This window comes from Fusarium proliferatum (genome assembly GCF_900067095.1).
Source record: "Fusarium proliferatum ET1 genome assembly, contig: FPRO_scaffold004, whole genome shotgun sequence".
Lineage (NCBI taxonomy): Eukaryota > Fungi > Ascomycota > Sordariomycetes > Hypocreales > Nectriaceae > Fusarium > Fusarium proliferatum.
The window spans coordinates 955,236-979,932 of record NW_022194793.1 but is presented as its reverse complement, the minus strand read 5'-3'; the positions used below and the strand labels follow the sequence as shown (position 1 = coordinate 979,932).

Here is a 24,697-nt window from a genome sequence, read left to right as displayed (position 1 = left end):
GTCAAGACAGAAAGCCAGATACAAGCAAAGGCTTCGTAGGACCAGACAAGAGGAGACACTCTGCCGTCGCCGTCGTTATTCATCAGGGTCGTCAACCTCGCTGACGCTGCGGTCATCATCTATTCCCAAGACTCGCTGCTTTTGCCCATTCCCATTTTGAACGCCCCAAACGCCGTGAGATGCACCATCGAGAGAAGGGAAAATCTCATTATGGACGCCTTTAGCTCTTGTCAGGGGTCTCCTCCAAGAAGAACTGCAAAAACATGTTAGTAAATAATCATCTTGTGCAAATACAGCGTTTGAACTCACGAAGTTGCCGCTCATCTTCTGCTCTTGGTCGAGCTGAGATCCGCTCTTATTGATACGGGGGCGGTAGTTGGTGGGATCACGGCGGAAAGTGACGTCGAGGTTCTTCAAGAAGGTGTTGCAGCCGGTAAGGAGTGATTCGGGCTTGTTGGCATGAGCGTCAATACCAGGCTGTCCATCGAATACAATGACACGGTCGGCAAGGTACGTGGCCATGATGAAATCGTGTTCAACAATGAAAGCAGTCTTCTTGGAATGCATGATGAATCGCTTGATGACTCGTGAGGCAATAATACGCTGCTCAGAGTCGAGATAGGCCGACGGCTCATCGATCAGATAAATATCCGCAGGGATTCCTAGGGCAAGGACGATGGCAACACGCTGCAATTCACCACCAGAAAGGTTCTTGACTTCCTGATCAATGAAGTCGTCGAGCTTGAGAGGCTTAACGACGTCAGTCTGAAACTGCGGGGACAGGAAAGACTGTTTAATCTTCTTGAAGAAAAGCTGGCGAACAGTGCCATCGAACTTGGGGGTGATAGTCTGAGGCTTCATGCTGATTCGCATCTCGGGGACGCTTTTCTGACTATCAGGCTTGAGGGCTCCAGCCAAGAGGCGACAGAATGTGGTCTTTCCGGTACCGTTCTCACCCATCATAACGATGATCTCGGAGTCGGTGAAGTCACCAGCCTCGATGTTCAGCTTGAAGCTGCCGAGAGTCTTCTCCATCTTAGGGTAGGTAAAGGCACGAGATTTGTCGATAGCGAAATCATCGGTAGTCTCCGCGATACGGAAGGTCAAAGACTCGTCTCGGAATCGCAAGTTCTCAGTCGGGATGTGACCGTCGAGGAAGATGTTGATACCTTCACGGACGGAGTGCGGGAGGGTGACGACACCATAGACGGCGGGCTTTCCGTACAGAACACAGATATAGTCGGAGAGATAATCCAAAACAGACAGATCGTGCTCAACGACAATGATATAACCATTGTCACGGAGGAGGGAGCGGATGATCGAGGCAGCACTAAGACGCTGCTTGACATCAAGGTATGAACTTGGCTCATCGAACATATAGACGTCGGCAGCCTGAACCGAGACAGTTCCAATAGCGAACCGCTGAAGCTCACCACCAGAAAGGTGGTTAATATCTCGGTCCATGATATGGTTCAGCTCGAGAACATTGGCAACCTGCTCAGTGTTTCCAAGCGAGGCACGACTCTCGATAAGGAATCGGACAGTCTTGTTGGGGCCCCTGACCGCCCTGGGGATCTGGTCGACGTACTGAGGCTTGACAACTGCCTTGAGGTCATCTTCGAGAAGCTTGGTGAAGTAGTCTGGTTGCAAGTCAGTAACAACTCGGCTCCTCGCAGGCTTGGGGCAGCTACATACTCTGAAGCTCGGAACCACGAAAGTGCTTGATAACGTCCTCCCAATCAGGAGGGTTGTCGTGTCGGCCCAAGTTGGGCTTGAGCTTTCCGCTGAGAATCTTCAGAGCAGTACTCTTTCCAATACCGTTTGTTCCGACCAAACCAAGAACCTGGCCGGGTCGGGGCATGGGCAGACGGTGCAGCTTGAAACTGTTGGGTCCATATCGGTGGGTGACCTGGCTTTCGAGGTTGGTGGGCAAGTTGATGATGGTGATGGCGTCAAAAGGGCACTTCTTGGGGCAGATACCGCAACCGATACAGAGGGACTCGGAGATGAATGCGAGCTTAGAGTCCGGCTGGACCTCAATACAGAGTTTTCCGCTGCGAACGACGGGGCAAGACTTTTTGCACTCTTGCCGACATTTTCGAGGGCGACACTAAAAGGAGGGGTCAGAAAATGTTTGGCGGGGCAATGGTGATGCTGATGCTGGTGATCATGCTAATAACGGACCTTGTCGCTGTTGACGATGGCGATACTGTTGATTTCTTGTCAGCGCCTCTTGCTCTCCTTTGTCTTTTTCTTCCTCTGCATTGTTTATGTGCTTCGTTCCGATCGCATAGACGTACCGAGTGAGCTTATCCGACATTGTTGTGGTGAAGTAGCAAACGTCGCTTCAAAAGTGATTTTGGTGGGGTAAAATTTGTTTCGTGGGTAAGAAGAGAGAGGCGGAGGTCGACGACCAAGGGATCTCGAGCGCGCAAGATACAGTGAGTCGCTGGCGCTCGCCGATGCTCTTTGTTCAGCGGGATACAGGGTGAGAAAGAAAATCGGGAGAAATCAAGGTTAAAAGAAGTTCCAAGGTCAGGCTCTGGGTTGTGCGGGTGGTAATCCAATTTTCAGGCCCTGTCATAGGTTTGGCGGGGGGGCTGTGGACCTACTAAATTAAGAGGTTCGCCTGTCAAGTAACCTACTATACTCTGGCCTCTGGGAGCAAGAAAACACCAGACCTTCATATAGGGTGCCAGAATAAACCCAGTAAAAGATATCCTAAACTTAGTAAAGATATTCTAAATTTATGTAAAGTTACCTAAGTCTTTTTGTCATCTAGGATCAAGGTCTCGAGTTTTCTTTCCTCCCCTAGTCTGGTCTAACAGTAAATGTGAGTGTAACCTTGCATGATGTTGTTGCTGCAGCCATCCATTTAACATATTGTCCTTCAACGACTAAAGTGACTTCGTGATTCAGCACTGATGCCTCTCTGAGTCGCCAAATAAATATAGTACCTTAATCAAGCACTGGGCAGTAGGTACAGTAAGGAGTTTTATTCAAAGTTATCAAACTAACTGATATGCTCCCCCTTCTTAAGCTTGCACCATCCCCTGACATGACTCTTTCCTCGGGGTTTTCAAGATGTCAATACATCAGGTGAATAATTAGGTCCCTTGGGTATCTTCATAGAAAGGAAACCAACCGGAACAGAGCTGACTCACCCACACTACCTGGCACACCACTCTGTGCCAACAAACATGTCCTCCATAGTGGATTATATCATATCAGAGTTAAAGTGTATTATCCAAATTTCTTGTTACACACAATACCGCCCTGTATTATAAGTTCAAGGGAACAAATTTACCATTAAACGTTGGCCAATCCGCTCTCTGTGCCACATGACAAGCATTATCGACCAAAAGACAAATTTAGTACGATACTATTTCAGTAAATAGAGTGCGTTGAAGGCAAATAATATCACACCTAGGGAGAAAGGCTAAATCGGTTGTGTGATCTGCCTCTAATCCTTTCACATTCTCAACGCCGAGTTGGGAGACCAAAAGTAGAACAATCAACAGAAGCACCAATTTATTTACCACCTAGGCCCTACCTAGTAGATAGTACCAAGTACCCCGGACTCACACCTTGGCCTCAGGCAATGGTCTATTCATCCTTCCACTACAATCGATATCTCAATAAGAACAATAGGGTCCTTGGTTGAATACAGGGTAGTGGCGCTAGTCTGTCACGTTCATTGGCTACTACTCCGTGGGCATACATGCAACAGAAAAACAATAGACATCGAGAAATAGATCTAACTTCAAACCCATAAAGTCAGAAGCGGGCATATAAATACTGATGCAAGATGAAAAGAAACAGGCAACGATCCTCAAAGCTCTGCCTTATATCGTGTGTACTAACTTATCGACCAAGGTACAAGGTAAACTCGCAATTATTTGGTCTCGCGTCGGATTGGTGGCTGAGGATCACGTGACGCACGCTCCACCTCTCAGGCGCTCTCAGCCTCTCACCCCCCGTGCAATCAATCCAAATCTTCAGGTTCCTGCCTCTCCACCAAATTGATTCTCCCGTCCCCTACCCACGTCACCGGGCCCCCGATACCCCCAAACACTTCCTGACAGGCAGCCGATAGTATCTAGATGTTGGCTTTGGTCTGCATGTTATACTTTAATGACTTGTGAGTTTCCCATACCCTTCCTGCTCCTTCTTGTCTATGCCGCGCTCCTGGCTTGCTGGCCTGTCGCCCATCGTCGATCCCGCCTCGGCCTCGGCCTTGCCCATCACGATATTGCTTCCTCAAGAGTATTATATACGCAATGTTTCGACGAAAGTTGATGGATTCGATGCTACACGTTCGTCTGGACCCTCCTGTGACCCGATACGCCGTACCCGAGTCACCTGGTTCTCTCAATTGCGAGTTCGGTGTTTCCATCAAGCGACTATCGATAACTTACACGGGATGCGACAAGTACTTCATCTCTATCGTTTCCCTAATACTCAGACGTTCCAGAGGTCATTTATGGGTCGCCGGAGTCGCGTCATCACGTTAATCCCTCAAGCGCACACCCCAGACTCGAATATCAGCTAATATCGTCGCGTTTTCAGTAGGTAGCCTGTATCATCACCAACATGATGTCCACCCCTACTTTGGGGGGTCCCTCCAATGGACATTTGTCGCCGGTTGATGGAATCAGCATGTCGTTTGATACAGGAGATCATGCAACCGATAGCGACTCGCATGATGCCCCCGATCTCACACTCAATCAACCATCACCGGCATCCTCAGACGAGGCAAACAACGATTCCAATATTGTCCACGACAATACACATATGTCAGCGAGCGAACAATCCAGCGAAGACAATGCGTCTGATGACGGAGACTTTGATATGGAGGACAGCCTCCCATCACAGAACGAAGACGCGATGGAAGACCGCGATAGCTCTACCGACTCGAATCGAGCCTCCAAGCGCAAAGCTCCTGTTGAGGAAGACGAGTACATCAAGGCTAATCCAGAGCTCTATGGGTTGAGGAGAAGTGTACGTTGTGAAAATTTTTCACTCAAACTCTCTTCAAGCTTGCTGACAAGAAGATAGACGCGACCTCGGGAACAACGAAAGATTGTAGGTCATCATCGCAATTCGGTAACAGGATGTATCATTGACTCACCTATGCAGGTCGAATCTGACGATTCGGATTCCGAACCCCCTGTCAACCGCCGAACAGTCAAAAGGCGACGTGTCGAATCCTCCCGTCCTTGTAAGTTGCCGATCTTTTATGCGCAATGCCTACCCTCGCCGCCATCACTGTCTAACACGGTCATCTCAGCATCCAAGATTGGAACTCCAACGTTACGTGCCTCCACAGCCGATTCCGATTCCGACTCCGACACATATGGCGGCGCTCGCGCAAAGAGTTTGCAGAAGAAGGCTCGAATGCAACGCGAGGCACAGCCAGATCTCGCCCTTGCTGAAAAGCGCTGGTCGAGTCGTCGCGCTGCACAGGTACAACAAGGAGCATACGAAGAGAGCGACGTTGACGAGGATGATGATGACGACGAGCTCGCCCCCATGGCCTACACCGTCGACTACATCGATGATTCACCGTATATAGAAAAAGTTGTCCGGCATAGGCTCAAAGACGGATTCGAAATTTCCTATGGGTTGACTAAGAACGACTTCGAATACTTTATCAAGTGGCAGGGCAAGTCGCACTTGCATGACACCTGGGAGACGTTTCAAGACATTCGAGATTATCGAGGTTACCGTAAAGTTGAGAATTACTTTAGAAAGGTGATCGAGTACGAGGTGGACATCCGTGTCGGCGATGATATCCCCCCCGAAACGAAGGAGCAATTTTTCCTTGACCGCGAGCGAGACGAGGAAGCATTCGAGGATTACACCAAGGTCGAGCGAGTGGTCGCTGTACGAGACGGTGAAGACGATACTGAGTATCTTGTCAAGTGGAAGGGCCTCACGTATGAAGAATGCACATGGGAGGTCGCGTCAGAAATCAGCGACGCGTTCCAAGACCAGATTGACCAATACCTTGATCGAGCATCACGCTCGTGGCAGTCAGACCGCAAGGAGACGAACCTCGACACAAGATCACGGATGGTCAAGCTCGAGGAGCAACCCGATTTCATCAAAGGCGGCGAACTCCGCAACTTCCAGCTTCGGGGCCTCAACTTCCTATGTTTGAACTGGACAAAGGGCAATAACGTGATTCTCGCCGATGAAATGGGTCTCGGAAAAACGGTACAGACAGTATCTTTCCTCAGCTGGCTCCGTAATGCTCGACGCCAGGAGGGACCATCACTTGTGGTTGCTCCTCTCAGTGTCATCCCGGCTTGGTGCGACACTTTCAACCATTGGTCCCCTGACATCAATTATGTTGTCTACCTGGGACCCGAGGATGCTCGAAAAATCATTCGTGAGCACGAGCTGCTCGTAGATGGCAACCCAAAGAAGCCCAAATTCAATGTCCTTGTCACTTCATACGAGTTTATTCTCCAGGATTGGCAATTCCTGCAGTCTATCAAATGGCAGACGCTCGCTGTCGATGAGGCTCATCGCCTCAAGAACCGGGAATCCCAATTATACAACCGGCTGGTAAGCTTTGGCATTCCTTGTAAGATCCTGATCACGGGAACACCTATTCAAAATAACTTGGCCGAACTTTCTGCTCTGCTCGACTTTCTTAACCCCGGCAAAGTCGACATTGACGAAGATCTTGATTCCCTTTCTGCCAACGATGCACAAGAGAAACTGCAACAACTTCACAAGGCCATTGCGCCTTTCATTCTGCGACGAACCAAGGAAACCGTCGAGTCAGACCTTCCTCCCAAGACTGAAAAGATTATCCGCGTTGAGCTTTCCGATGTACAGTTGGAGTACTACAAGAACATCCTGACCAGAAACTATACAGCTCTTTGCGATGCCACTAATGGACACAAGAACTCTCTCCTGAATATTATGATGGAACTCAAGAAGATCAGTAACCATCCTTACATGTTTCCTGGTGCTGAGGAGAAGGTCCTGGCCGGCAGTGTCCGCCGTGAAGACCAAATCAAGGGCTTGATTGCCAGCAGTGGAAAGATGATGTTACTCGATCAACTTCTTTCCAAGCTAAACAAAGATGGCCATCGAGTCCTGATCTTCAGTCAGATGGTTAAAATGCTTGATATTCTTGGCGACTACTGCTCCCTGCGAGGCTACAAGTTCCAGAGATTGGACGGTACTATTGCTGCTGGCCCCCGACGCATGGCCATCAACCACTTCAACGCTGATGACAGCGATGACTTTTGCTTCCTTCTCTCTACTCGTGCAGGTGGTCTTGGAATCAACCTTATGACGGCAGACACTGTCATTATTTTCGACTCTGACTGGAACCCTCAAGCTGATTTGCAAGCCATGGCTCGTGCCCATCGCATCGGTCAGAAACGTCCTGTAAACATCTACCGCCTAGTATCCAAGGAGACTGTCGAGGAAGAGGTCCTCGAAAGAGCTCGCAACAAACTCTTACTCGAATACCTAACCATCCAGGCTGGTGTCACCGACGATGGCAAGGCAGCTTTCAAGGAGGAACTCAACAAGAAGGGTCTCAGGGTGGAAGGCCCGTCTTCGTCTGAAGATATCCAAATGGTTCTCAAGATGCGATCATCTAAGATGTTCGAACAGAGTGGCAACCAAGAACGGCTCGAACAACTCGACATTGACTCGATTCTTGAGAACGCTGAGGTCACCAAGACCAAGGTCGACGACAAGATAAACCTAAGCAGTGGCGGCATCGACTGGGACAATTTCATGCAAATTACGGATGTGAAAGTGGACGATATCAACCTTGATTGGGATCAGATTATCCCCGCCGATAAGATCGCCGAAATTAAGGCCGAGGAAGAAAAGAAACAGCATGAGGCCTACGTTGCCAAGGTGGCGGCTGAAAGTGCTCCACGCAGAGCGGCCATCAAGAGCCGCCACAGAGAGAGTGAACGTGATGTTCGCCTCAAGAAACGTCAGAAGGAGCAGCAAGACAAGGAGGAGGATGACCGAAGGCCCGTGCCTCTCGATCCTAAGCGCCCTTTGAACGATAAGGAACAACGTAGTCTAATAAAGGCTTACTTCCGTTACGGCTCAATGGATGATCGCGGGGATGAAATTATCAAGGAAGCCAAGCTGAAAGAAAGGGATCCAGAGTACGTCAAGTCGGTCCTTGATGAATTCATCAAGGCAGCCAAGGAGGCGGTGGACGATAACTATGCTCAGATGGTGGAAGAAGAAAAGAGACTCGGGAAGACTCTCACGAAGAAGGACCGCAAAGCTGTCCTGATAGACTTTGGCGATCTTAAGAAGGTCAATGCTGAAACAGCCATAGAACGTCCGAAGCAGCTTCAGCTTCTCCGACAAGTCATTCGCAGCCACAATGACTGGCACACGTTTCGTCTCCCTGACGCGACAAAGGCGGCTAGCTACTCTTGCGCTTGGGGTGCTAAGGAAGATGCCATGCTCCTAGTGGGTATTGACAGACACGGCTTTGGCGCCTGGCCCCAGATTCGAGACGATCCTGATCTGGACATGGCAGACAAACTCTTCCTCGAAGAACATCGCGTAGAGAAGAAAGAGGAACGTAGCAAGGGCAACGACAAGATGAAGGCTCCTGGTGCTGTTCACCTTGTTCGGCGATCAGAGTATCTGCTTTCAGTCCTGCAAGCGAAGCACTCTAATGATCGTGGTGTGCAGCGAGCAGTAGAGAATCATCACCGTAACAACAAAAAGACACTTGTCAATGGTCACCGTGGGAGTGCCACAGCGTCTCCTGCTCCGCACAACGGCAAGAAGTCTCGCGACCGTGACAGAGACCACCTCCATGGTGACCTGCACCGATCCCGAAGCCATGCGGAGGAGCGCGGAACCCCGCGACCGGATTTCAAGCGAAAACATCTATCTCATGAAGATAGCCGTAGCCCCAAGCACCGCCGCATCGAGGAGCATCGTCGATCCAGTAAGCATGGAGAGGACAGGGAGAGATCAGAGAAGCGGCGTCACCGGGATGATGAGGACCGTCGTGATGAGCGCCGCGATGAGCGCCGAGATGAACGACGGGATGAACGACGGGATGAGCGACGGGATGACCGGCGACATGATAAACATCGCCTCAGCCACAGTCATCGCGATGAACGTCGGGAAGACCGCCGAGATGACCGACGTGACGACCGTCGTGATGATAGACGACATGATCGACATCGTGAAGATCGTGAGCGTGATCGTGATCGCGAACGAGAGCGAGAGCGAGCCCATGACTCGCATCCTCAGGATGAGCGCCGAGCCAAGGCTCTGCGAAGGCTGGACGAACTTCGTCGAATTGGCGACAACAAAGATAAGAGAGCTGAGGACAACGACGCCATGATCTGGTTTCTACTCAAACCGGTCCGAGAGAACTTTGAGAGGATTCTTTCTACAACCAAGGACAACGTCAAGTCAAGCAAGGAGCGGGCGTCTATCTTTGGCGTCGAGCTGGTCGTTATCGGCACTTTTCTCGACGAGAAATTGGCGGCCACTGCTGCTGACGAAGGTCTTAAGAGTAATTTCTGGTAAGTCTTACGATGATGGATAGTTTCTTGTGGCGGACCCAACTAACACTGATGATAGGGACTTTCTGGCAGCTTTGTGGCCTGTAGATGATACAAGCAAGAGCGTCACGGGAAAGCGGTTGAGCAACATGTATCGCACTCTACATTCCCGCAGCAAGGGATCCAGTTCGACCAAAACCAACGGTGCATAGTCACCGCCTCCGCCAGCTTCAGAAAAGCAACGGATGATTCCTAACAAGGAACAATCAGTACAAAACCAAAACAAACACACCTCTTACCTGTTACGAGCAGATTATACCTGATATTGTTTCATTATGACTTGAGCATCTTTTTATTCAATTTCGGCATAGGATCGGCGTTTGGTTGTGCATACCTCAAAAGACAGGGGCTGTCAGCATGTTTGCCCTTTACCACACTTGACTGCATTTTGAGCAAGAGCTAAGCGTGGAAAGATCTGACATTCAGGTTCAGAGCATACCCGGATAGCATGATATAGGACTTGTCACAGGTGGAGTTGTATCGTCTTGATCGACTTGGCTGTTGCCAGGATTATACACACGTACGTCGGGGGGCGGGGGCATGTCTTATGCATTTGAGCTGGGCTAGCGTTGCGCGTCTTTGTTGAACTGGTTTTGTTATCTGGGGCTCGTTGTTGGTCATCTGCTCAGCACACCTCAAGAATAGGAGGTGAGAGAAGGCGATGCGGAGGTCAACACAATGCATAGAGACCCATATTGTTGTTAGATGAAGATTACTGCATGGTATGGACAGTGGATAAAAAAAAGAAACGAGCAACGACTGCCAGGCGATGGCTTCTGCTTGGGCTGATAGAAGCTCTAAACTATAAAGAAAGATGAACAACCCTGAGGTTCTCAGTAACCTGTCCCGCCTTGATATGTATACAACATGCTGTGATGGGTACGTAGTACATGGTGGTTGACGCCCATTACAAGGCTGCTGCAAGCTTGCCGCTGGTCGGCCTCCTGCAGGCTGCAACCAACCACAATGTGTGTCACTCGTCATCCGGCTTATTGGCATAGAGGGTGGAAATATGGTTGCTTCTTAGATATCTGATAGTTGCTTTCTTTGAGATGTTCAATATTCTATTCAACTCCCTATCCTAGCTAGTTTCAGCCAGACATGTCAGAGACCAACACCGAGATCGAATGTGCTCGAAACATTGCTCTTCTTTACTACCTTGGTAGAATTGGCTGCAAGCCCCAAAAGAACAGCATTCAAGACTGCGAGCCTATATGCAAAGCAGACATCAACAGGGCACTGTCTTTGCAGGATGAGAAGTCACTCACGTCAACACTGGCGTTTCTTTCGAGTATCCGAGATGATGCTATGAGGGTCACAGCAGTCTGTGTAGAGGAGAAGAAATCCGGTGTTGTGGTGATGATTGCAGCCAATGCAAAACATAGTCATAACTCATCACCGTATCTTGACGCTGTCAAGGAAGGGTTTGACAAGATATTCAGATCACTTAACCGGGAGACACCAGGTAAGTCAGGGGACACAGCAGGCATCTTCTGAGCTCTCTAATGAAAATGCCAGTATCTTGTGAGGAACTTCATAGACAGATTATCCGCATCGTCATCTCTATGTGTCGAAGCCGAATAATGAGCAGAGCGAGATTCACCAGGCGCGGCCAAAGACAAGGCTTTAATACCGTGTTAAAGAAAGTCAAGAAAGAAATGGCTCGATTCACAATGAACGACGATAAGAGGGAGTATATGAGACTGAGCCAAGTGCTTATTTCCAGAATAGATGATTTTCAAATCAAGTTGGCGCAAGATCCATCCAGCACATCAGCATTGGACAAGAAGCTGGAGTTGATCATAAGCACCTTTGCCGATATATCGAGAATACCAACTCTTTCAACAATGCTGCTCCAAGATATTGGACCGAGGATGGAACCGAACTTGTGCAGTTGCTTATTGAATACCGTTCACAAGTTGGCGCACTATGACACCTGTGCCTGGACACTTGTGAAGCTTTCGAGGACGTATTCGATACTTGGACGTACTTGTACTATCCCCGTCGGACTTGATGACACAGCATTCGGGAAGCCACCGGCAGAAACCAAGGTCTTCAAGTTGGAAGAGCATTTGAAGAAGCTTAGAAAGGAGTATAACACTAACTGGGACTTGGATAACTTGGGCCAAAGACTAGCAACGGATACGAAAAAGTTCTGGGAGGACTTCTTGAGAGTTACGAACGAGCCAAAGATTCACGCTGAAATTCAACTCTTGTGGCACCTCGAGCGTCACCCGGGCTCGAAGCCTCCCCGAGTTATCGCCTCCAACAAAGATGCGTGTTTCCTATGCAACGCCTTCATATCGTTGCATGGACAGTACATGATACCCAAGACACACGGGAGAATCTATCCTGGATGGAGGTTGCCATGGACTGGGCTCAATGAGACTAGAGGACTCTTTGTCAGAGAACTTGAACGGATCGCTGTAGAAAGACTCAACGTGATACATCGACAGGGGGTTGAGAAGAACATTGACCCTTTGGAGAGCACAATATCGTTAGCCGCTATTTCTACAACCCCCCTGAACAGATCTAGGGAAACGAAAGATATGCAGCTAGCAATGGCGCTCACTAATACTGGGATAAACAGCGAGGTTCTAGATGCGATATGTCTGCTGCAACCTACGAAACCAAGACGATCTAAAGCTGGAGTCAAGACAAGGATAAATACAAAGAACCTGGACGCCGAGAGCACCAAAGTCTCCTTAATACGCAGAAACTCTCCAACAAGTTCTCACGAGACCATGGTTCTGGCACAGGAGTCAGCCAATGAAGTCGAAAAAGCCCAAGGACAAGCCCCTATTTCAGTTGGAGAGCCAAATGATATCGCGTCCAAGGAGACTGAGTATGGGCTGAACAAAACTGCAATTCTATTAGAGACATACCAAACACGCCCGTCGAGCATTTATTTTCCAGAATCGAAGCATTCCGATCACAAGTCAAGCCTTGGCTCGACGGCGTGGGAACAAGTAGAGCAGGATTCAACCAAAAGCATGAAGCTCAACTCGTTCAACCTTTACATCGAGTACACATCCTCAGATCCAAACACATCTAAAGTACTCAAGATCAAGACCAAGAGATTGTCAGTTGAGGAAGCAGAAGAAGTCACGGATGGGAGTGATCACGTTTATGACTTGGACAGTCTGTCAACACTGGGTTGTGACCTTGGAAATTGTCAACAGGTCAAGATGAAGGCGAAGGGCGAGATTTATGTTGTGGATCTTGGTAATTTTGTTTGTCACGGTGAATAATACATGCCATCCCGCCCACTAAGAGGTAAGCTTCTGAGGTCGTTATGCTGAAATGAGCCATTCGAGAGCATGAAGAAACTCTTCTATTCTGAGCATCACCACATCGCTCAAAGGGCGTCAACGGTAAAATTGAGGTGAAGCATCAGCAAAAAAGCCTTCATAGTGAATTCGGTCAAGCGATAGTTTACCTATATCTGCTGGGGGAGGTGGGCACGATAGCTACCAGAGAGACGGGCCACTGCCTGTCTGTTGGGTCGCTTTCGCACTGGAGTTTGAATGGCATATGATGACCCAATGATGCTCATTCTAGCATCTCAAATGCCGTATCAGAGGAATTATATAGAATAAATGCTTGGATACAACAAAACATGTTCTGCAGTTGTTGGTTGACTTGGACGAATGAGAGGTAAGTAAATACAATTAACGACCGACTACGAGTACCATGGACACATCGTTTCAAGCTCCTATTACCTCTTGAATAGCCATCTCGTATCTTGGGCTATCTACAGTCCGAGCACAACTCACAACACTAGTACCGAGGTAGTCGCAATGGCCCTCAAATAATTTGCTGTTGCTCATGTCTCATACATGAACAAATAAACGACGCTCATTGACTGCATCATGATATGCTGTGGATCCGTGGGGAAACACCAAATCACCGCCTGGTCCCTCATCCTCTCACTCAATCAATCTCATGCATCGCATCCATCGCCTGAATAATCACATCATAATAAATTACTCCGCTTCTTACTAGCACTGCAGTCTACAGCATCTCACCAAGTAACAATACCAATACCAATACCTCTATCAACACCATCGCCATCACCAACACTACAACGCCATCATGTCATCCTACACTCTTGAGCGTCAAATCGCAGAGCTGGCCGTGCTACGGGCATCAATCCTCACAAAAAGAGTCCAATCGACCGTCAGCGGCATCTCAAAAGCAGACGACTCTCCCGTCACCGCTGCTGACTTTGCCGCTCAAGCTGTTCTCATCAGTGCCCTCCGCAAGGCATTTCCCGGCGACAACTTCGTCGGTGAGGAAGATTCCAGCGCCCTTAGAGAAGATCCCGCCTTGAAGCAGCGTGTCTGGGAACTTGCCTCTAGCGCCCACCTCGACAACACAGACGACGAAGCTCTCCTTGCGAGCCCTAAAGATGTTGAGGAGCTTCTTGAGGTGATCGATCTTGGCGGGCGTGGCCAAGGTGGGAGAAAGGGGCGATTCTGGGTAATGGATCCTATCGATGGAACAGCTACATTCCTCAAGGGAGAGCAATACGCTGTCTCCCTAGCTTTGGTAGAGGATGGAAGGGAGGTCGTTGGTGTTTTGGGCTGTGCGAACCTCAAGCCTGTGGGTGATAAAGTTGCAGAGTCAACCATCGACAAAGATGGTTTGGGTCTTATGCTCACCGCGGTTCGCGGACAAGGCACCACGATTCGTAAGATGGACTTCAGCGGTCTCCAGCCTGCTCAGACTCTTGACAGCGTCTCCAAAGCCTCAAGCCCTGCTGAAGCTCAGATCATCAACTACTCGAGTGGCTCGACATCTCGTCACGACCTCATCCGCAAACTTGCAAGCTCTTTCGGGGCTAAATTCCCCAACATCGAGCTGTACTCATCACATATCCGTTATGCGGCACTCCTCGTTGGCGACGGTGATTTCCAGCTGCGTATCCCTTCATCTGACGATGTGATGATGCACATCTGGGATCATGCTGGAGCTCAACTTATCTTGACCGAGGCCGGCGGCAAAGTGACCGACCTTGACGGCAAGGATATGGACTTTGGAGCTGGAAGGGATCTGAGCCAGAACAATGGGTTGCTTGCAGCTAGACAGGGCATCCACGCTGCCGTTCTTGAGAGTATGAAGAAGATTCTTGCTGAAGACGCAGCCTCCACTTGACCAGCTATAAAATAAAAGGCTCTATCGAGAATCTCAAAGGATAATGGACCTTAATCCAAGATGCTGGTATCTACGTTCACATCAATATTCTATACATGCCAAATCCACATCTTACATCAAACTGCTTCGGCCTCCAATCTCCATGCTTCCCTGCCCATCCTTCATTTGGCCACTTCTACCCACAACAAATTCGGTATATATCCTTTGCAATCTGGCCTTCTCCTCTGAACTGATACTCGCCCGTGTGCTATCCAGGGCCTTTATGAGGTGGCCCCATTCAATCACCACCTCCCTCTGGTCGCTGCTCTGCGCCTTGGCGTCTGTGTTGGTGGCGGGAGCCCCGTGGATTTGCTTCGACTTCTTACGAGCTATCTTGATCTCTTCAAGCTTTGCCAAAATAGATGCGTTCTCGACCAGAGCAGCAGACTTGCTTTTTGGCGTCGCCCCGGTCAGAGGTTTGGCGTCTTTACCGTAACGGAACTGGACGAAGCTAGGAGTGGTGTTCGACTTGCCATTGGTTCCGTTGGATCGTTTAGAAGTGACTGTAGGTCCATCAACGTCCAAAACATCGTGAATAGCCTCGAGCTGAGCATTGGAAACAAGAGCCTGGAGGTCAGCACCCGAGAAACCTTCAGTACGGCGAGCAATGTCCGTCAAAGGCCCCTCGGATTCGGTCAACTCGTCCGAGAGTCTGACTTTTTGAAACAGTGCCTTGATGATGTCGACACGATCCTCCAGGGAAGGCATATCGCACAACAAAGACTTGTCCAGACGGCCGGGACGAAGAAGAGCAGGGTCGATCAGGTCAGGCCGTGAAGTAGCTGCTAGCACGTAGACACCCGATAATCCCTCGGCACCGTCCATCTGTGTGAGAAGCTGGTTTACCACACGATCCGTGACACCTGTAGAGTCATGTCCTCTCTTGGGTGCAATGGAGTCAAACTCGTCGAAGAAAAGTACACACGGCTTCGCAGCCTGGGCCCTATCAAACAGATCTCGAACACTCTTCTCAGAGGCACCGATATACTTGTTCAGAATTTCAGGACCCTTGACACTGATGAAATTGAGGCCACACTCGCCTGCAACAGCGCTGGCAAGAAGCGTCTTACCGCAACCGGGATATCCGTAAAGAAGAAGGCCAGATCGAAGGCGTAGTGGACACTGCGCAAAGATGGGCGCATATTTAGTCGGGTATTGTAGCGTCTCCAGGAGCACCTGTCGTGTCTCTTGCAACCCTCCAATCGACTTGAAGCTTGTTGACGAACTCTGCAGCGACACATTCCTCAATGAGGCTGGCGTGAATCCCTTGAGGGCCTTATCAAAATCAGCCCTTGCCAAGTGAATGGCACCTGTCGAGTCTGGCGACTCAGCAATGGCACGAATGATAGCCTCGTTCCTCGCACGAGACACAAGGACATTGATGTCGCCGGGCATATAGCCGTCTGTAGACCCAGAAATATCAAGAAAGTCAAGATCGGAGTCCAAGATGAAGCCGCTCGTCTTTGCCGGATGGCTCTCCTTACTCGCATGACTAGCGCCGTCCATCCAAGCACCACTGTCTTCCGTCATGCTGCCGTCAGCAGTTTGTGGTCGACTTTCGTCGCTGAACTGTGTCTGAGCTTCTTCAGCCGTCATGGCATCCTGCATGACAATAGACTCCATCACTCGGCGTCTCGATTCCTTATCAGGCGCCTTGAGTTCAACGATCTCGCGCACAACATGGCCACTGACTACAACACCATTGATTGACTCCTTGCCCTCAGCTGTGGCCAGGAGAACAACACCGCTGTCCCGGGTACAGTATTGTCTAACGATCGAGCACAGGATCTCACCGACTTGCCTGCTCCTTCCATTGTCATTGCCGACCTGAAGTTCCGTTTCTACAGGACAAAGCTTGTCCAGGTCATCAAGAACTACCACAGCTGTTCCGTTTAAGCGTGCACCCCAGCTGGCGGTGGCGAATAAACGGTTCAAAGTTTCCTTTATCGTTGAGATTCGTGTCTCGTCATTGACTAGTTTCCGGCAAGGGTAGTATAATGTATGGAATAATGAATCTTGTCGTAGTTTTTGTGCCAAATATCGAGCAATGGAAGATTTTCCGGATCCCATACCACCAGTGAGAAGTACCGAAGAAAGGTGGACAAGATTAGACTGCAAATTTTCCAGCAAAGAGTCGATTCCAACAAGGAGCGAATCGTGGGTTGGTTGACGCTCAAACCCATCCGTTTCGGTCAGCCATGATGGCCGAGGAGTTGGTGGCTGAAAGTCAATGGGTAGTTTAGTATCGAGCCCAAGAAGCCAATTCGCAGCGTCTTTGTTCTCTTGAAAATCACCACCAAAGGTAAATTTAATGATGCCGCCTTCCCAACCCTGAGGAGGATCGAGACCGTCGTATAAGCCCATGACGGAGCCATCTGTCAAAGGCCCTTGAAGAAGCCCATCAGTACCTCTAGCAGCAGCATAGATCTGCCGGAACCGCTTCGCAGATTCTTCTTTCTCAGCCTTGGATTCTCCACCAAACCGCAGGCCTTCGACAGTCTTTGCATTTGAGGCGAAAGGAAAGACCTTGATGCTCTGAACCGCAGTCTTGGGGAGTTGCTGCGGAGCTGCTTGAAGCTTTACTATCCCGCCAACCATGCCAGAACACCCAAGACTTGCACAGAGGGGTGACGAAAGAGCAACCGATTGACTGTTGGGGGGGTCAATCCATGATCTAAGATGAGCAATGACTTTTGTGGCCGCAGTCGTCCCAGCAGGAACTCCGCCTTCTTCTGGTTGAGGCTGTTGCAGACCAGCTGGTCTAATAACATCGACCGCGACATAGTTGACCCCTTTGAAGGCTTCGCCGGAGACAAGGTCATGATCAACCCAAACACTTAAATCCTGAACCAGGGGCCCTTCATCAAACCATTCTTCACATGAGCTTCGGTCAAGACCACGCAGAAACATGGTAGGTCTTCGCTCTTCCTTGGCGCTTCGCCTGCGCACCGTGCTGGTCGCGCTTCGTTTGGACTTGGAAGTGCTGGCTACGCTACGGTGGTCGCCCGAGCTGTGCGAGCTCTTTTGCCTCGTCTTTGGCGCAACGATGACCTCGGCATCGGGAGATATCTTTGCGAATGGCAAGTCAGCCGGGGGCGAAGGATCCAGCGAAATAACTTTGATATTTGCGGTCGATGTCGGAGATAGATGTAGTGTCAACGCGTGGGGCTCGACGGGGTTGTCGCCAATTTTGTATAGCGGGTTCGGGAGCGCTCGAATTTGAGAGATTAGATTCAGTTCGAGGAATGTCGCATGTAGCTCAATGATCTCCCAGTCCTCCGGTGTAAGGGGTTCAATGTTGATCGTATGCGCCAGTGGAGGATCGAGATGAATGGTGGCCGTGATCTTCTGCCCTTCTGATATACCTAGTGACTTGGCTAGTGTGGCGTCGAGTTCGACAAGCTGAACCTCCTGATCGCGGGATGATCGCGAGCTGTTGAGTCCATCACGGGTCCCTGGAGGAGCGGTCCTCCTCTTGCTGGGCATGCCTGTCCATCCTACGAATATGGAGCGCTGCTGGGAGCCGGCTCCAGTCGGCGAGGCCTCACGATAGCTGAGCTCAATGATGACATTTTGTGCAGGCTATAAGCTATAGTCAGAAAATCGCCAGAGCAAATCAGTGAAGAAGAAAGTCCTTACAGTATTGACATTGACTAGGAGGGAGACCAGTGATGTAGGAAGGTTGACCAAACAGCTTTTGAGGTGAGATAGGGAGATTTCCGCTGGGACGGACTGCGCATTTCGTCTGGGAGGCATGATGCGCTTGGGCAATTGAGAAGACTCGAATTCAATTGGGTCGGCCTCTCGCGGGAGGATGTTATTACTTGTCGGTGGGAAGAAGCAGAACACTTCAGCTCAGGTGCCGAAACATTTCCGATCCGGAGTCCCTTTCTCGTCCCGCAGCCGAGGTCCCTACACGTGCTCGGTGATCATCCCCGTCCCTTTCCCCAGCTTTACGGCTTCAGTGGGTGGCCCATGCTTTCCTGCGATACCGCTGTGGCCGTCGCTGTAGCCGTGGCTGAGGTCAATTAAGCTCCATATGTGGCTGTGCGTCGCGGAACGCGAAAAGACGCGTTCGATGTGCGCGCTTACAAGGCAGGGCCCATCGCAACCACCGTTGCCCCCCTGCGACTGGCCCCGAGTCCACTCAATTTGTGCATCGCGATCGCATCTCTCCATTAACAGCAACGCACGAACTCGAATTACAGGGCTCTTCAGATTTGAGATCCTTACAAGATTCCCTCACAATGGCGCTGCGCGAGTTCAAGGCCCCTGTCAGCTATGAGAAGCAGCAACGTCAGTAGATTTACTGCTTCTACTGCGCTTAACTCCCCGCATAAGCTAATCATCGACATAGATGCTTTTCAGGAGTTCTTGACAGGATTCAAGACATCGCCAGAGCAAACCATCACAACTGCACTAGGCAATATCACCATCGGAGAAGATGACCTCGACGACGAGTATGATTTAATGGACGAGGATGGGCAAGATGTGAACCGGCAACAAGCGAAGGAGCGCCGTGCTCCTCAGTACAAGTACAAGAATATGCTGCAGCAACTCTCGGATCGAACGATTGACGAGGCGACGATTGATCTTGACGATTTAGCAACCGTATGATTTTCGATACTCCCTTCTCCAGCAAAGTACTAACAAGCATGTAGTGGGAGAATCAAGCATTTGACGGTGAGGACAGTATGAGACTTGTTGATTCCATCGAGATGAACACAAAACACTACGTCGAGATATTTTCCCGAGCTGTGGACGAGGTCATGCCTCCAATGAGCGCAGATGTGAAGTGAGTGCTCAAGTGACCTAAATGTTGATGCACCACATTGACCAGCGAATAGCTTCAAGGACGATGTTCTCGACGTGTTGATGGCTCGACGACAAATCCGAAACCGAGAACTGGACGAAGCCGCTGAGCGAGACCCTACTGCTGCAGATGACAAGTTCCCTGCCGAGCTCACTCGAAGGTACACCCTCGTGTTCAAGCCCCGGACTAGCTCCTCAAGTCAATCCTCAAAAGCTTTGGCTGTTCGACAAGTGCGCGGCGAGCACTTGGGTCATCTTATCACCATTCGTGCGATCGCCACTCGAGTTTCTGATGTCAAACCCATCGTTCAAGTCAGCGCCTACACTTGTGACAGATGTGGCTGTGAAATCTTCCAGCCTGTTACTGACAAGCAGTATGGCCCCTTGACTATGTGCCCCTCTGAGGACTGCAGGCAGAACCAGGCCAAGGGTCAACTCAACCCTTCGTCAAGAGCCTCGAAGTTCTTGCCTTTCCAGGAGGTCAAAGTCCAGGAGATGGCCGAGCAGGTCCCAATTGGTCAGATTCCTCGAAGTCTTACCGTCCTGTGCCATGGCACTCTTGTCCGCCAGATTAACCCTGGTGATGTTGTCGATATCTCAGGCATCTTCCTTCCCACCCCTTATACAGGTTTCAAGGCGATGAAGGCTGGCCTGCTCACTGATACTTATCTCGAGGCACATCACGTTCTCCAGCACAAAAAGGCATACAGTGAGATGATTGTCGATTCCACACTGGTCCGCCGGATTGAAAAATATCGCCAGACTGGCCAAGTCTACGAACTGTTGGCAAAGTCGATTGCTCCCGAAATCTTCGGACATCTTGATGTCAAAAAGGCTCTTCTCCTTCTGCTTATTGGTGGTGTGACGAAGGAAATGGGAGACGGAATGAAGATTCGTGGCGATATCAACATCTGCTTGATGGGTGATCCTGGTGTGGCCAAGTCTCAGCTCCTCAAATACATTTCAAAGGTCGCTCCTCGTGGCGTCTACACTTCAGGTCGTGGAAGCAGTGGTGTCGGTCTCACGGCTGCTGTTATGCGTGATCCTGTCACGGATGAAATGGTTCTCGAAGGTGGTGCTCTCGTCCTGGCCGATAACGGAATCTGCTGTATTGATGAGTTCGACAAGATGGACGAGACTGACCGTACTGCCATTCACGAAGTAATGGAACAGCAAACAATTTCCATTTCAAAGGCCGGAATCTCAACAACCCTTAACGCCCGCACCTCTATTCTTGCCGCCGCTAACCCTGTTTATGGACGATATAATCCTCGCATCTCCCCCGTCGAAAATATTAATCTCCCCGCCGCGCTCTTGTCCCGTTTCGATGTCTTATTCCTGCTTCTTGATACCCCTACGCGCGAAACAGATGAACAGCTTGCCAAGCACGTTGCGTTTGTACACATGAACAGCCGACATCCCGATATCGGCACGGATAACGTTGTCTTCAGTCCTCATGAAGTGCGATCCTACATCGCCCAAGCAAGGACATACCGACCTGTCGTTCCTGAAACCGTCTCTGAGTACATGATCAAGACATACGTACGCATGCGAGACCAGCAGCAGCGCGCTGAGAAGAAGGGCAAGCAGTTTACCCACACAACCCCTCGTACCCTCTTGGGTGTTGTCCGTCTGGCCCAGGCCCTGGCCCGACTTCGATTCAGTAATGAGGTCACTCAAGACGATGTTGACGAGGCTCTCAGACTAGTCGAGGCTAGCAAAGAAAGTCTGAACAATGACCTTGGCACTGGTCGAGCGCACGCGGATCCCAGCAGCAGAATTTATAATTTCGTCAAACAGCTTGCTGATGCCGGCCAATGTCGTCCTGAGGATGCCGATGGCGAGGACGAGCTCGGTATTGAGCTGAGCATGACGCAATTAAAGGCTCGAGTCATCGCCCGGGGCTTTACCGCCGACCAGTGGTCCAACGCTGTGCAAGAGTACACCACCATGGATGTAAGTTTTTGAAGAGACACTCCTTCGTATATGAACAAATCACTAACTATCGTTAACAGATCTGGCAAACCACAAGGAATGGTGCAAGACTGGTATTTGTTAACAACGAACCCGATAACGACCAAGAGGATGACATGGACTTTTGAGAGCTGGGCATGTAACGAAGTGAGATGTTCTATGTAAAGGTCTGGCGTTTTGGCATATGAAGGTAGATGAGAATAGTCTGCTGGTAGAGCTCTGTCAATGATGAGAATTAGGCATGAAGTTTCTACCACAAACTCCAACCAATAAATAAACTCCGCTGTAATACACATCACAAAGCTTTAATCATTCTTGTAGCACAGATGGTTTGCAAAGAAGCCGTGCATATTTCGGGTTTCAAACACGAGTATTGTACATTTCTAGAATACATTTACAGTCTCATTTGCATCAATGCAGCACGCTCCATCTCACCAACATTACCGTGGCCGCCCACGGTCCACTTCTCGGATACTGTCCTTGAATTGAGAACATGTCGGAAAAGCCCGCTGGCGCCCCAGTATTCCATTAAAGAGCGAGCCTCGTCCTTCGTGATACCCTCAAGACGGAGGACCCAGCTGTTCTTCAGGGCCTCGTACACACGCTCGTCGTATTTACGCTCGTAGGGGTCAGGCTTGGGGATCTCACGGCCCGCCTGGCCAGCCTCGAGCTGCGAGAGAACAAGTTCTTGTGAGGGATGGTGATGGGAGTTGTTCTCTGAGGTAGCGGCGATGACAGCACCGCCATTAGGGAGAGGAGTCTTGCCAGATAGGGCGTCAATGAAGAGGCGGACAAGAGCCAGTTCATGGGCATGGACCTCGTTAAACGAGGGGTCTCTGTAATCACTGATCTTGTTGATGTGGGCAAGACCGTCGAGGGCAAAGAGCACCGGGGGTCGCCCAGGCAGTGTGAGCTCAGTCCATAGGGCAAGGAGGGTTGGCCATGCGTACTCAGCCTCCTTTGCGCTGAGAGCCAGATCAGCGAGTGTAGCGCCCTCCTTGAGGTTAGTGAACTTGGACCAGTCCTTCTCGATGTTGAGTTTTTCAAGAACGACACGGTTGGCTCTGTAGAGGCTCTGTATCATCTTGAGACAGTAGATGGGTTGAGAGAACTGCATTGGCTCAGTCTCAGGAATTGGTGAGTATTCAGTGTTTCCGTTGGTCAGATCCTGACCTGTTATGGTCAGTTAGAGGCATAAAGACGTGAAGAGGTCCTTTGGGGTTATATACCTTCGGGGACATGGAACACCACCCAGTTGTTAAGAAGCGCATATGCCATAGCCTGCAGCATGGCCATACTCTTTCCAGACAGCTTGCTCCCCGTCAACACACACTTAAGAGCCTTCTTTTCCTTGGCCGATAGCTCAAGTTTCTTCATCAACTCTACCGTCTCTTTGCGCTGCAGCACATGAGGTTTTCGGAATAGGTTCCATGTCTGTGTCGTCTTGAAAGCCTCGAGGGCACGGAGATGATCCACAACCTGGTCAGGAATAGCAAACATCTTTCCAGCACTCTCAGCCTTGGTCATGTTACTGGCATCCAGATTTTCAAGGCCTGCGACAGGTAGAGCACTGTTATTGCTCAGCTGGATGCGCTTTCGGAAGGCCTTTCGCTCGCCAGGCTGAGGTTTTCGGACAGGCGTCACATTGGCACGTTTCTTATAGGACTTCTTGACCTTCTGGGGAAGGTCTCGGCGGCTCTTGATTGCCGGAGGAGCTGAGACGGCGAGAGCAGTGGTTGAAGTTGAAAACGGGGCGAGGAGGACCGGTTGAATTCGAGGAGCCCTGGGAATAGTCGGCCTCATGAGGCATCGAAGCGAATTGGCGGATGCCATTGCTCGCAATAGTATCCCAAATTGGCGTCGGAAAGGCTCTTCGTAGATATAGATGATGAGAACGACGTCTATCGTAGAATTGACGCCAATTGGGCCGGTTCTAGGACGCTCGTCTCGAGGCCGTCGTCAGCTGAAGTTGAATGCCACTTCGAAAATCTCGGGTGGATTAAACCACACACCTCAAAGGTACTGGGGTAAGAGAAAGATTGGGGCTCTGTGATTGGCTTATACACCCTGTATCGGAAAAACGGCTGCCCACTGATCCGACATGCCTTATCGGTGCAGGGGGACCTCAGAAAAAAAAAGTTCCAGGAGCAGTACGACAACAAGAGAGCGTATCGCAACGACAAAACCGTTCATCCTTCGGCAAGTTTATGACGATTTCCAAGAGACCTCAACATCAGCCTCTATAAATAATCTTTGCTTCCACGAATATCACAATGGCGCTCCCAAGCTCTAAACCAAAGCTGCCTGTCGCAGTCGAGAAGCCCACGCCCTACACATTCGATCTCGGCCATCTTCTCGCAGAGGACCCCAACCCCGTCACTCTCGACCGCGATAATCTCGAGCAGTCCCTCGCAGATCTTGCCCGCGACGGCGCCCAGTCTCTCATCAACCAGTTCCTCTCCACCTGCCCTCTCAACTCCACTGCCGAGGGCGTCCTTCTCACCCTTCCCGCCCCGAGCACCCGTCTCCCCCGCGAGAAGCCCGTTCCGCAGGCCAAGCCTCCTACTAAGTGGGAGCGCTTCGCTGCTAAGAAGGGCATTAAGCCCAAGACTCGCGAGCAGCGTCGCAACCTTGCCTTCGACGAGCAGACAGGCGAATGGCAGCGCAAGTGGGGATACAAGGCTCTCAACAAGAAGGGCGAGGACTGGCCCATTGTCGAGGTTGATATGGAAGCCGAAAAGAAGCGAAAAGAGGGTACCTCAATTCGCGCCGATGGTCGAAGAGAGCGCAAGGAAAGAATCAAGCGCAACGAGCGAAAGATGCGCAAAAACCAGGCTCAAGGCACAGCAAAATAGGCTGCGACAGCTTTGAAGGGGAACGGGATTGGTCGGCAATTTATTGCCAGCCTTGGTCAAGACTACTGCTGTTGAGCATGGAGCGGCGTTCAGGACATTGGCGTTTCGAAATCGGCATGTTAAAAGCTAGGGACTTGGGATGGTTTAGACGTTCAGCTTTCGAAGAAAAGAATGAAAAGGAGAAGGCGCTGCAGCTGTCAATCTCCATGTTGTAAGGTACTCACCAGACCGTGTCTAAATGTTGTCCATGTACCCCGAATGTGCGTCACG

At 50.3% G+C, this 24,697-nt stretch overlaps 8 protein-coding genes across 8 annotated transcripts; 5 read left to right on the top strand and 3 right to left on the bottom strand.

Annotated features, from left to right (window-relative positions):
• Positions 1-220: 220 nt before the first annotated feature.
• Positions 221-2,320, bottom strand: FPRO_04505 (putative RNase L inhibitor; the record flags this gene model as incomplete). Its single annotated transcript, XM_031230022.1, has 5 exons — positions 221-253; positions 310-1,640; positions 1,696-2,110; positions 2,185-2,209; positions 2,301-2,320. The coding sequence occupies 5 exons, from the start codon at positions 2,318-2,320 to the stop codon at positions 221-223; spliced, it is 1,824 nt and encodes a 607-aa protein (XP_031080201.1).
• Positions 2,321-4,659: 2,339 nt separating this feature from the next.
• On the top strand, positions 4,660-9,742 carry FPRO_04504 (uncharacterized protein; the record flags this gene model as incomplete). The annotated part of the gene is made up of 5 exons (XM_031230021.1): positions 4,660-5,001; positions 5,059-5,085; positions 5,140-5,221; positions 5,291-9,551; positions 9,610-9,742. The coding sequence occupies 5 exons, from the start codon at positions 4,660-4,662 to the stop codon at positions 9,740-9,742; spliced, it is 4,845 nt and encodes a 1,614-aa protein (XP_031080200.1).
• A 949-nt stretch (positions 9,743-10,691) lies between these two features.
• On the top strand, positions 10,692-12,841 carry FPRO_04503 (uncharacterized protein; the record flags this gene model as incomplete). The annotated part of the gene is made up of 2 exons (XM_031230020.1): positions 10,692-11,055; positions 11,109-12,841. The coding sequence occupies 2 exons, from the start codon at positions 10,692-10,694 to the stop codon at positions 12,839-12,841; spliced, it is 2,097 nt and encodes a 698-aa protein (XP_031080199.1).
• An 844-nt stretch (positions 12,842-13,685) lies between these two features.
• On the top strand, positions 13,686-14,747 carry FPRO_04502 (related to 3`(2`),5`-bisphosphate nucleotidase; the record flags this gene model as incomplete). The annotated part of the gene is made up of 1 exon (XM_031230019.1): positions 13,686-14,747. One exon carries the CDS (start codon positions 13,686-13,688, stop codon positions 14,745-14,747), a length of 1,062 nt encoding a protein of 353 aa, XP_031080198.1.
• Positions 14,748-14,858: 111 nt separating this feature from the next.
• On the bottom strand, positions 14,859-18,542 carry FPRO_04501 (putative peroxin-1; the record flags this gene model as incomplete). The annotated part of the gene is made up of 2 exons (XM_031230018.1): positions 14,859-18,368; positions 18,426-18,542. The coding sequence occupies 2 exons, from the start codon at positions 18,540-18,542 to the stop codon at positions 14,859-14,861; spliced, it is 3,627 nt and encodes a 1,208-aa protein (XP_031080197.1).
• Positions 18,543-19,033: 491 nt separating this feature from the next.
• FPRO_04500 (putative DNA replication licensing factor) lies at positions 19,034-21,700 on the top strand (the record flags this gene model as incomplete). Its single annotated transcript, XM_031230017.1, has 5 exons — positions 19,034-19,082; positions 19,144-19,397; positions 19,448-19,581; positions 19,634-21,554; positions 21,614-21,700. The coding sequence occupies 5 exons, from the start codon at positions 19,034-19,036 to the stop codon at positions 21,698-21,700; spliced, it is 2,445 nt and encodes an 814-aa protein (XP_031080196.1).
• Positions 21,701-21,966: 266 nt separating this feature from the next.
• FPRO_04499 (uncharacterized protein) lies at positions 21,967-23,405 on the bottom strand (the record flags this gene model as incomplete). The annotated part of the gene is made up of 2 exons (XM_031230015.1): positions 21,967-22,745; positions 22,802-23,405. The coding sequence occupies 2 exons, from the start codon at positions 23,403-23,405 to the stop codon at positions 21,967-21,969; spliced, it is 1,383 nt and encodes a 460-aa protein (XP_031080195.1).
• A 440-nt stretch (positions 23,406-23,845) lies between these two features.
• On the top strand, positions 23,846-24,427 carry FPRO_04498 (uncharacterized protein; the record flags this gene model as incomplete). The annotated part of the gene is made up of 1 exon (XM_031230014.1): positions 23,846-24,427. One exon carries the CDS (start codon positions 23,846-23,848, stop codon positions 24,425-24,427), a length of 582 nt encoding a protein of 193 aa, XP_031080194.1.
• Between the last annotated feature and the right edge of the window lie 270 nt (positions 24,428-24,697).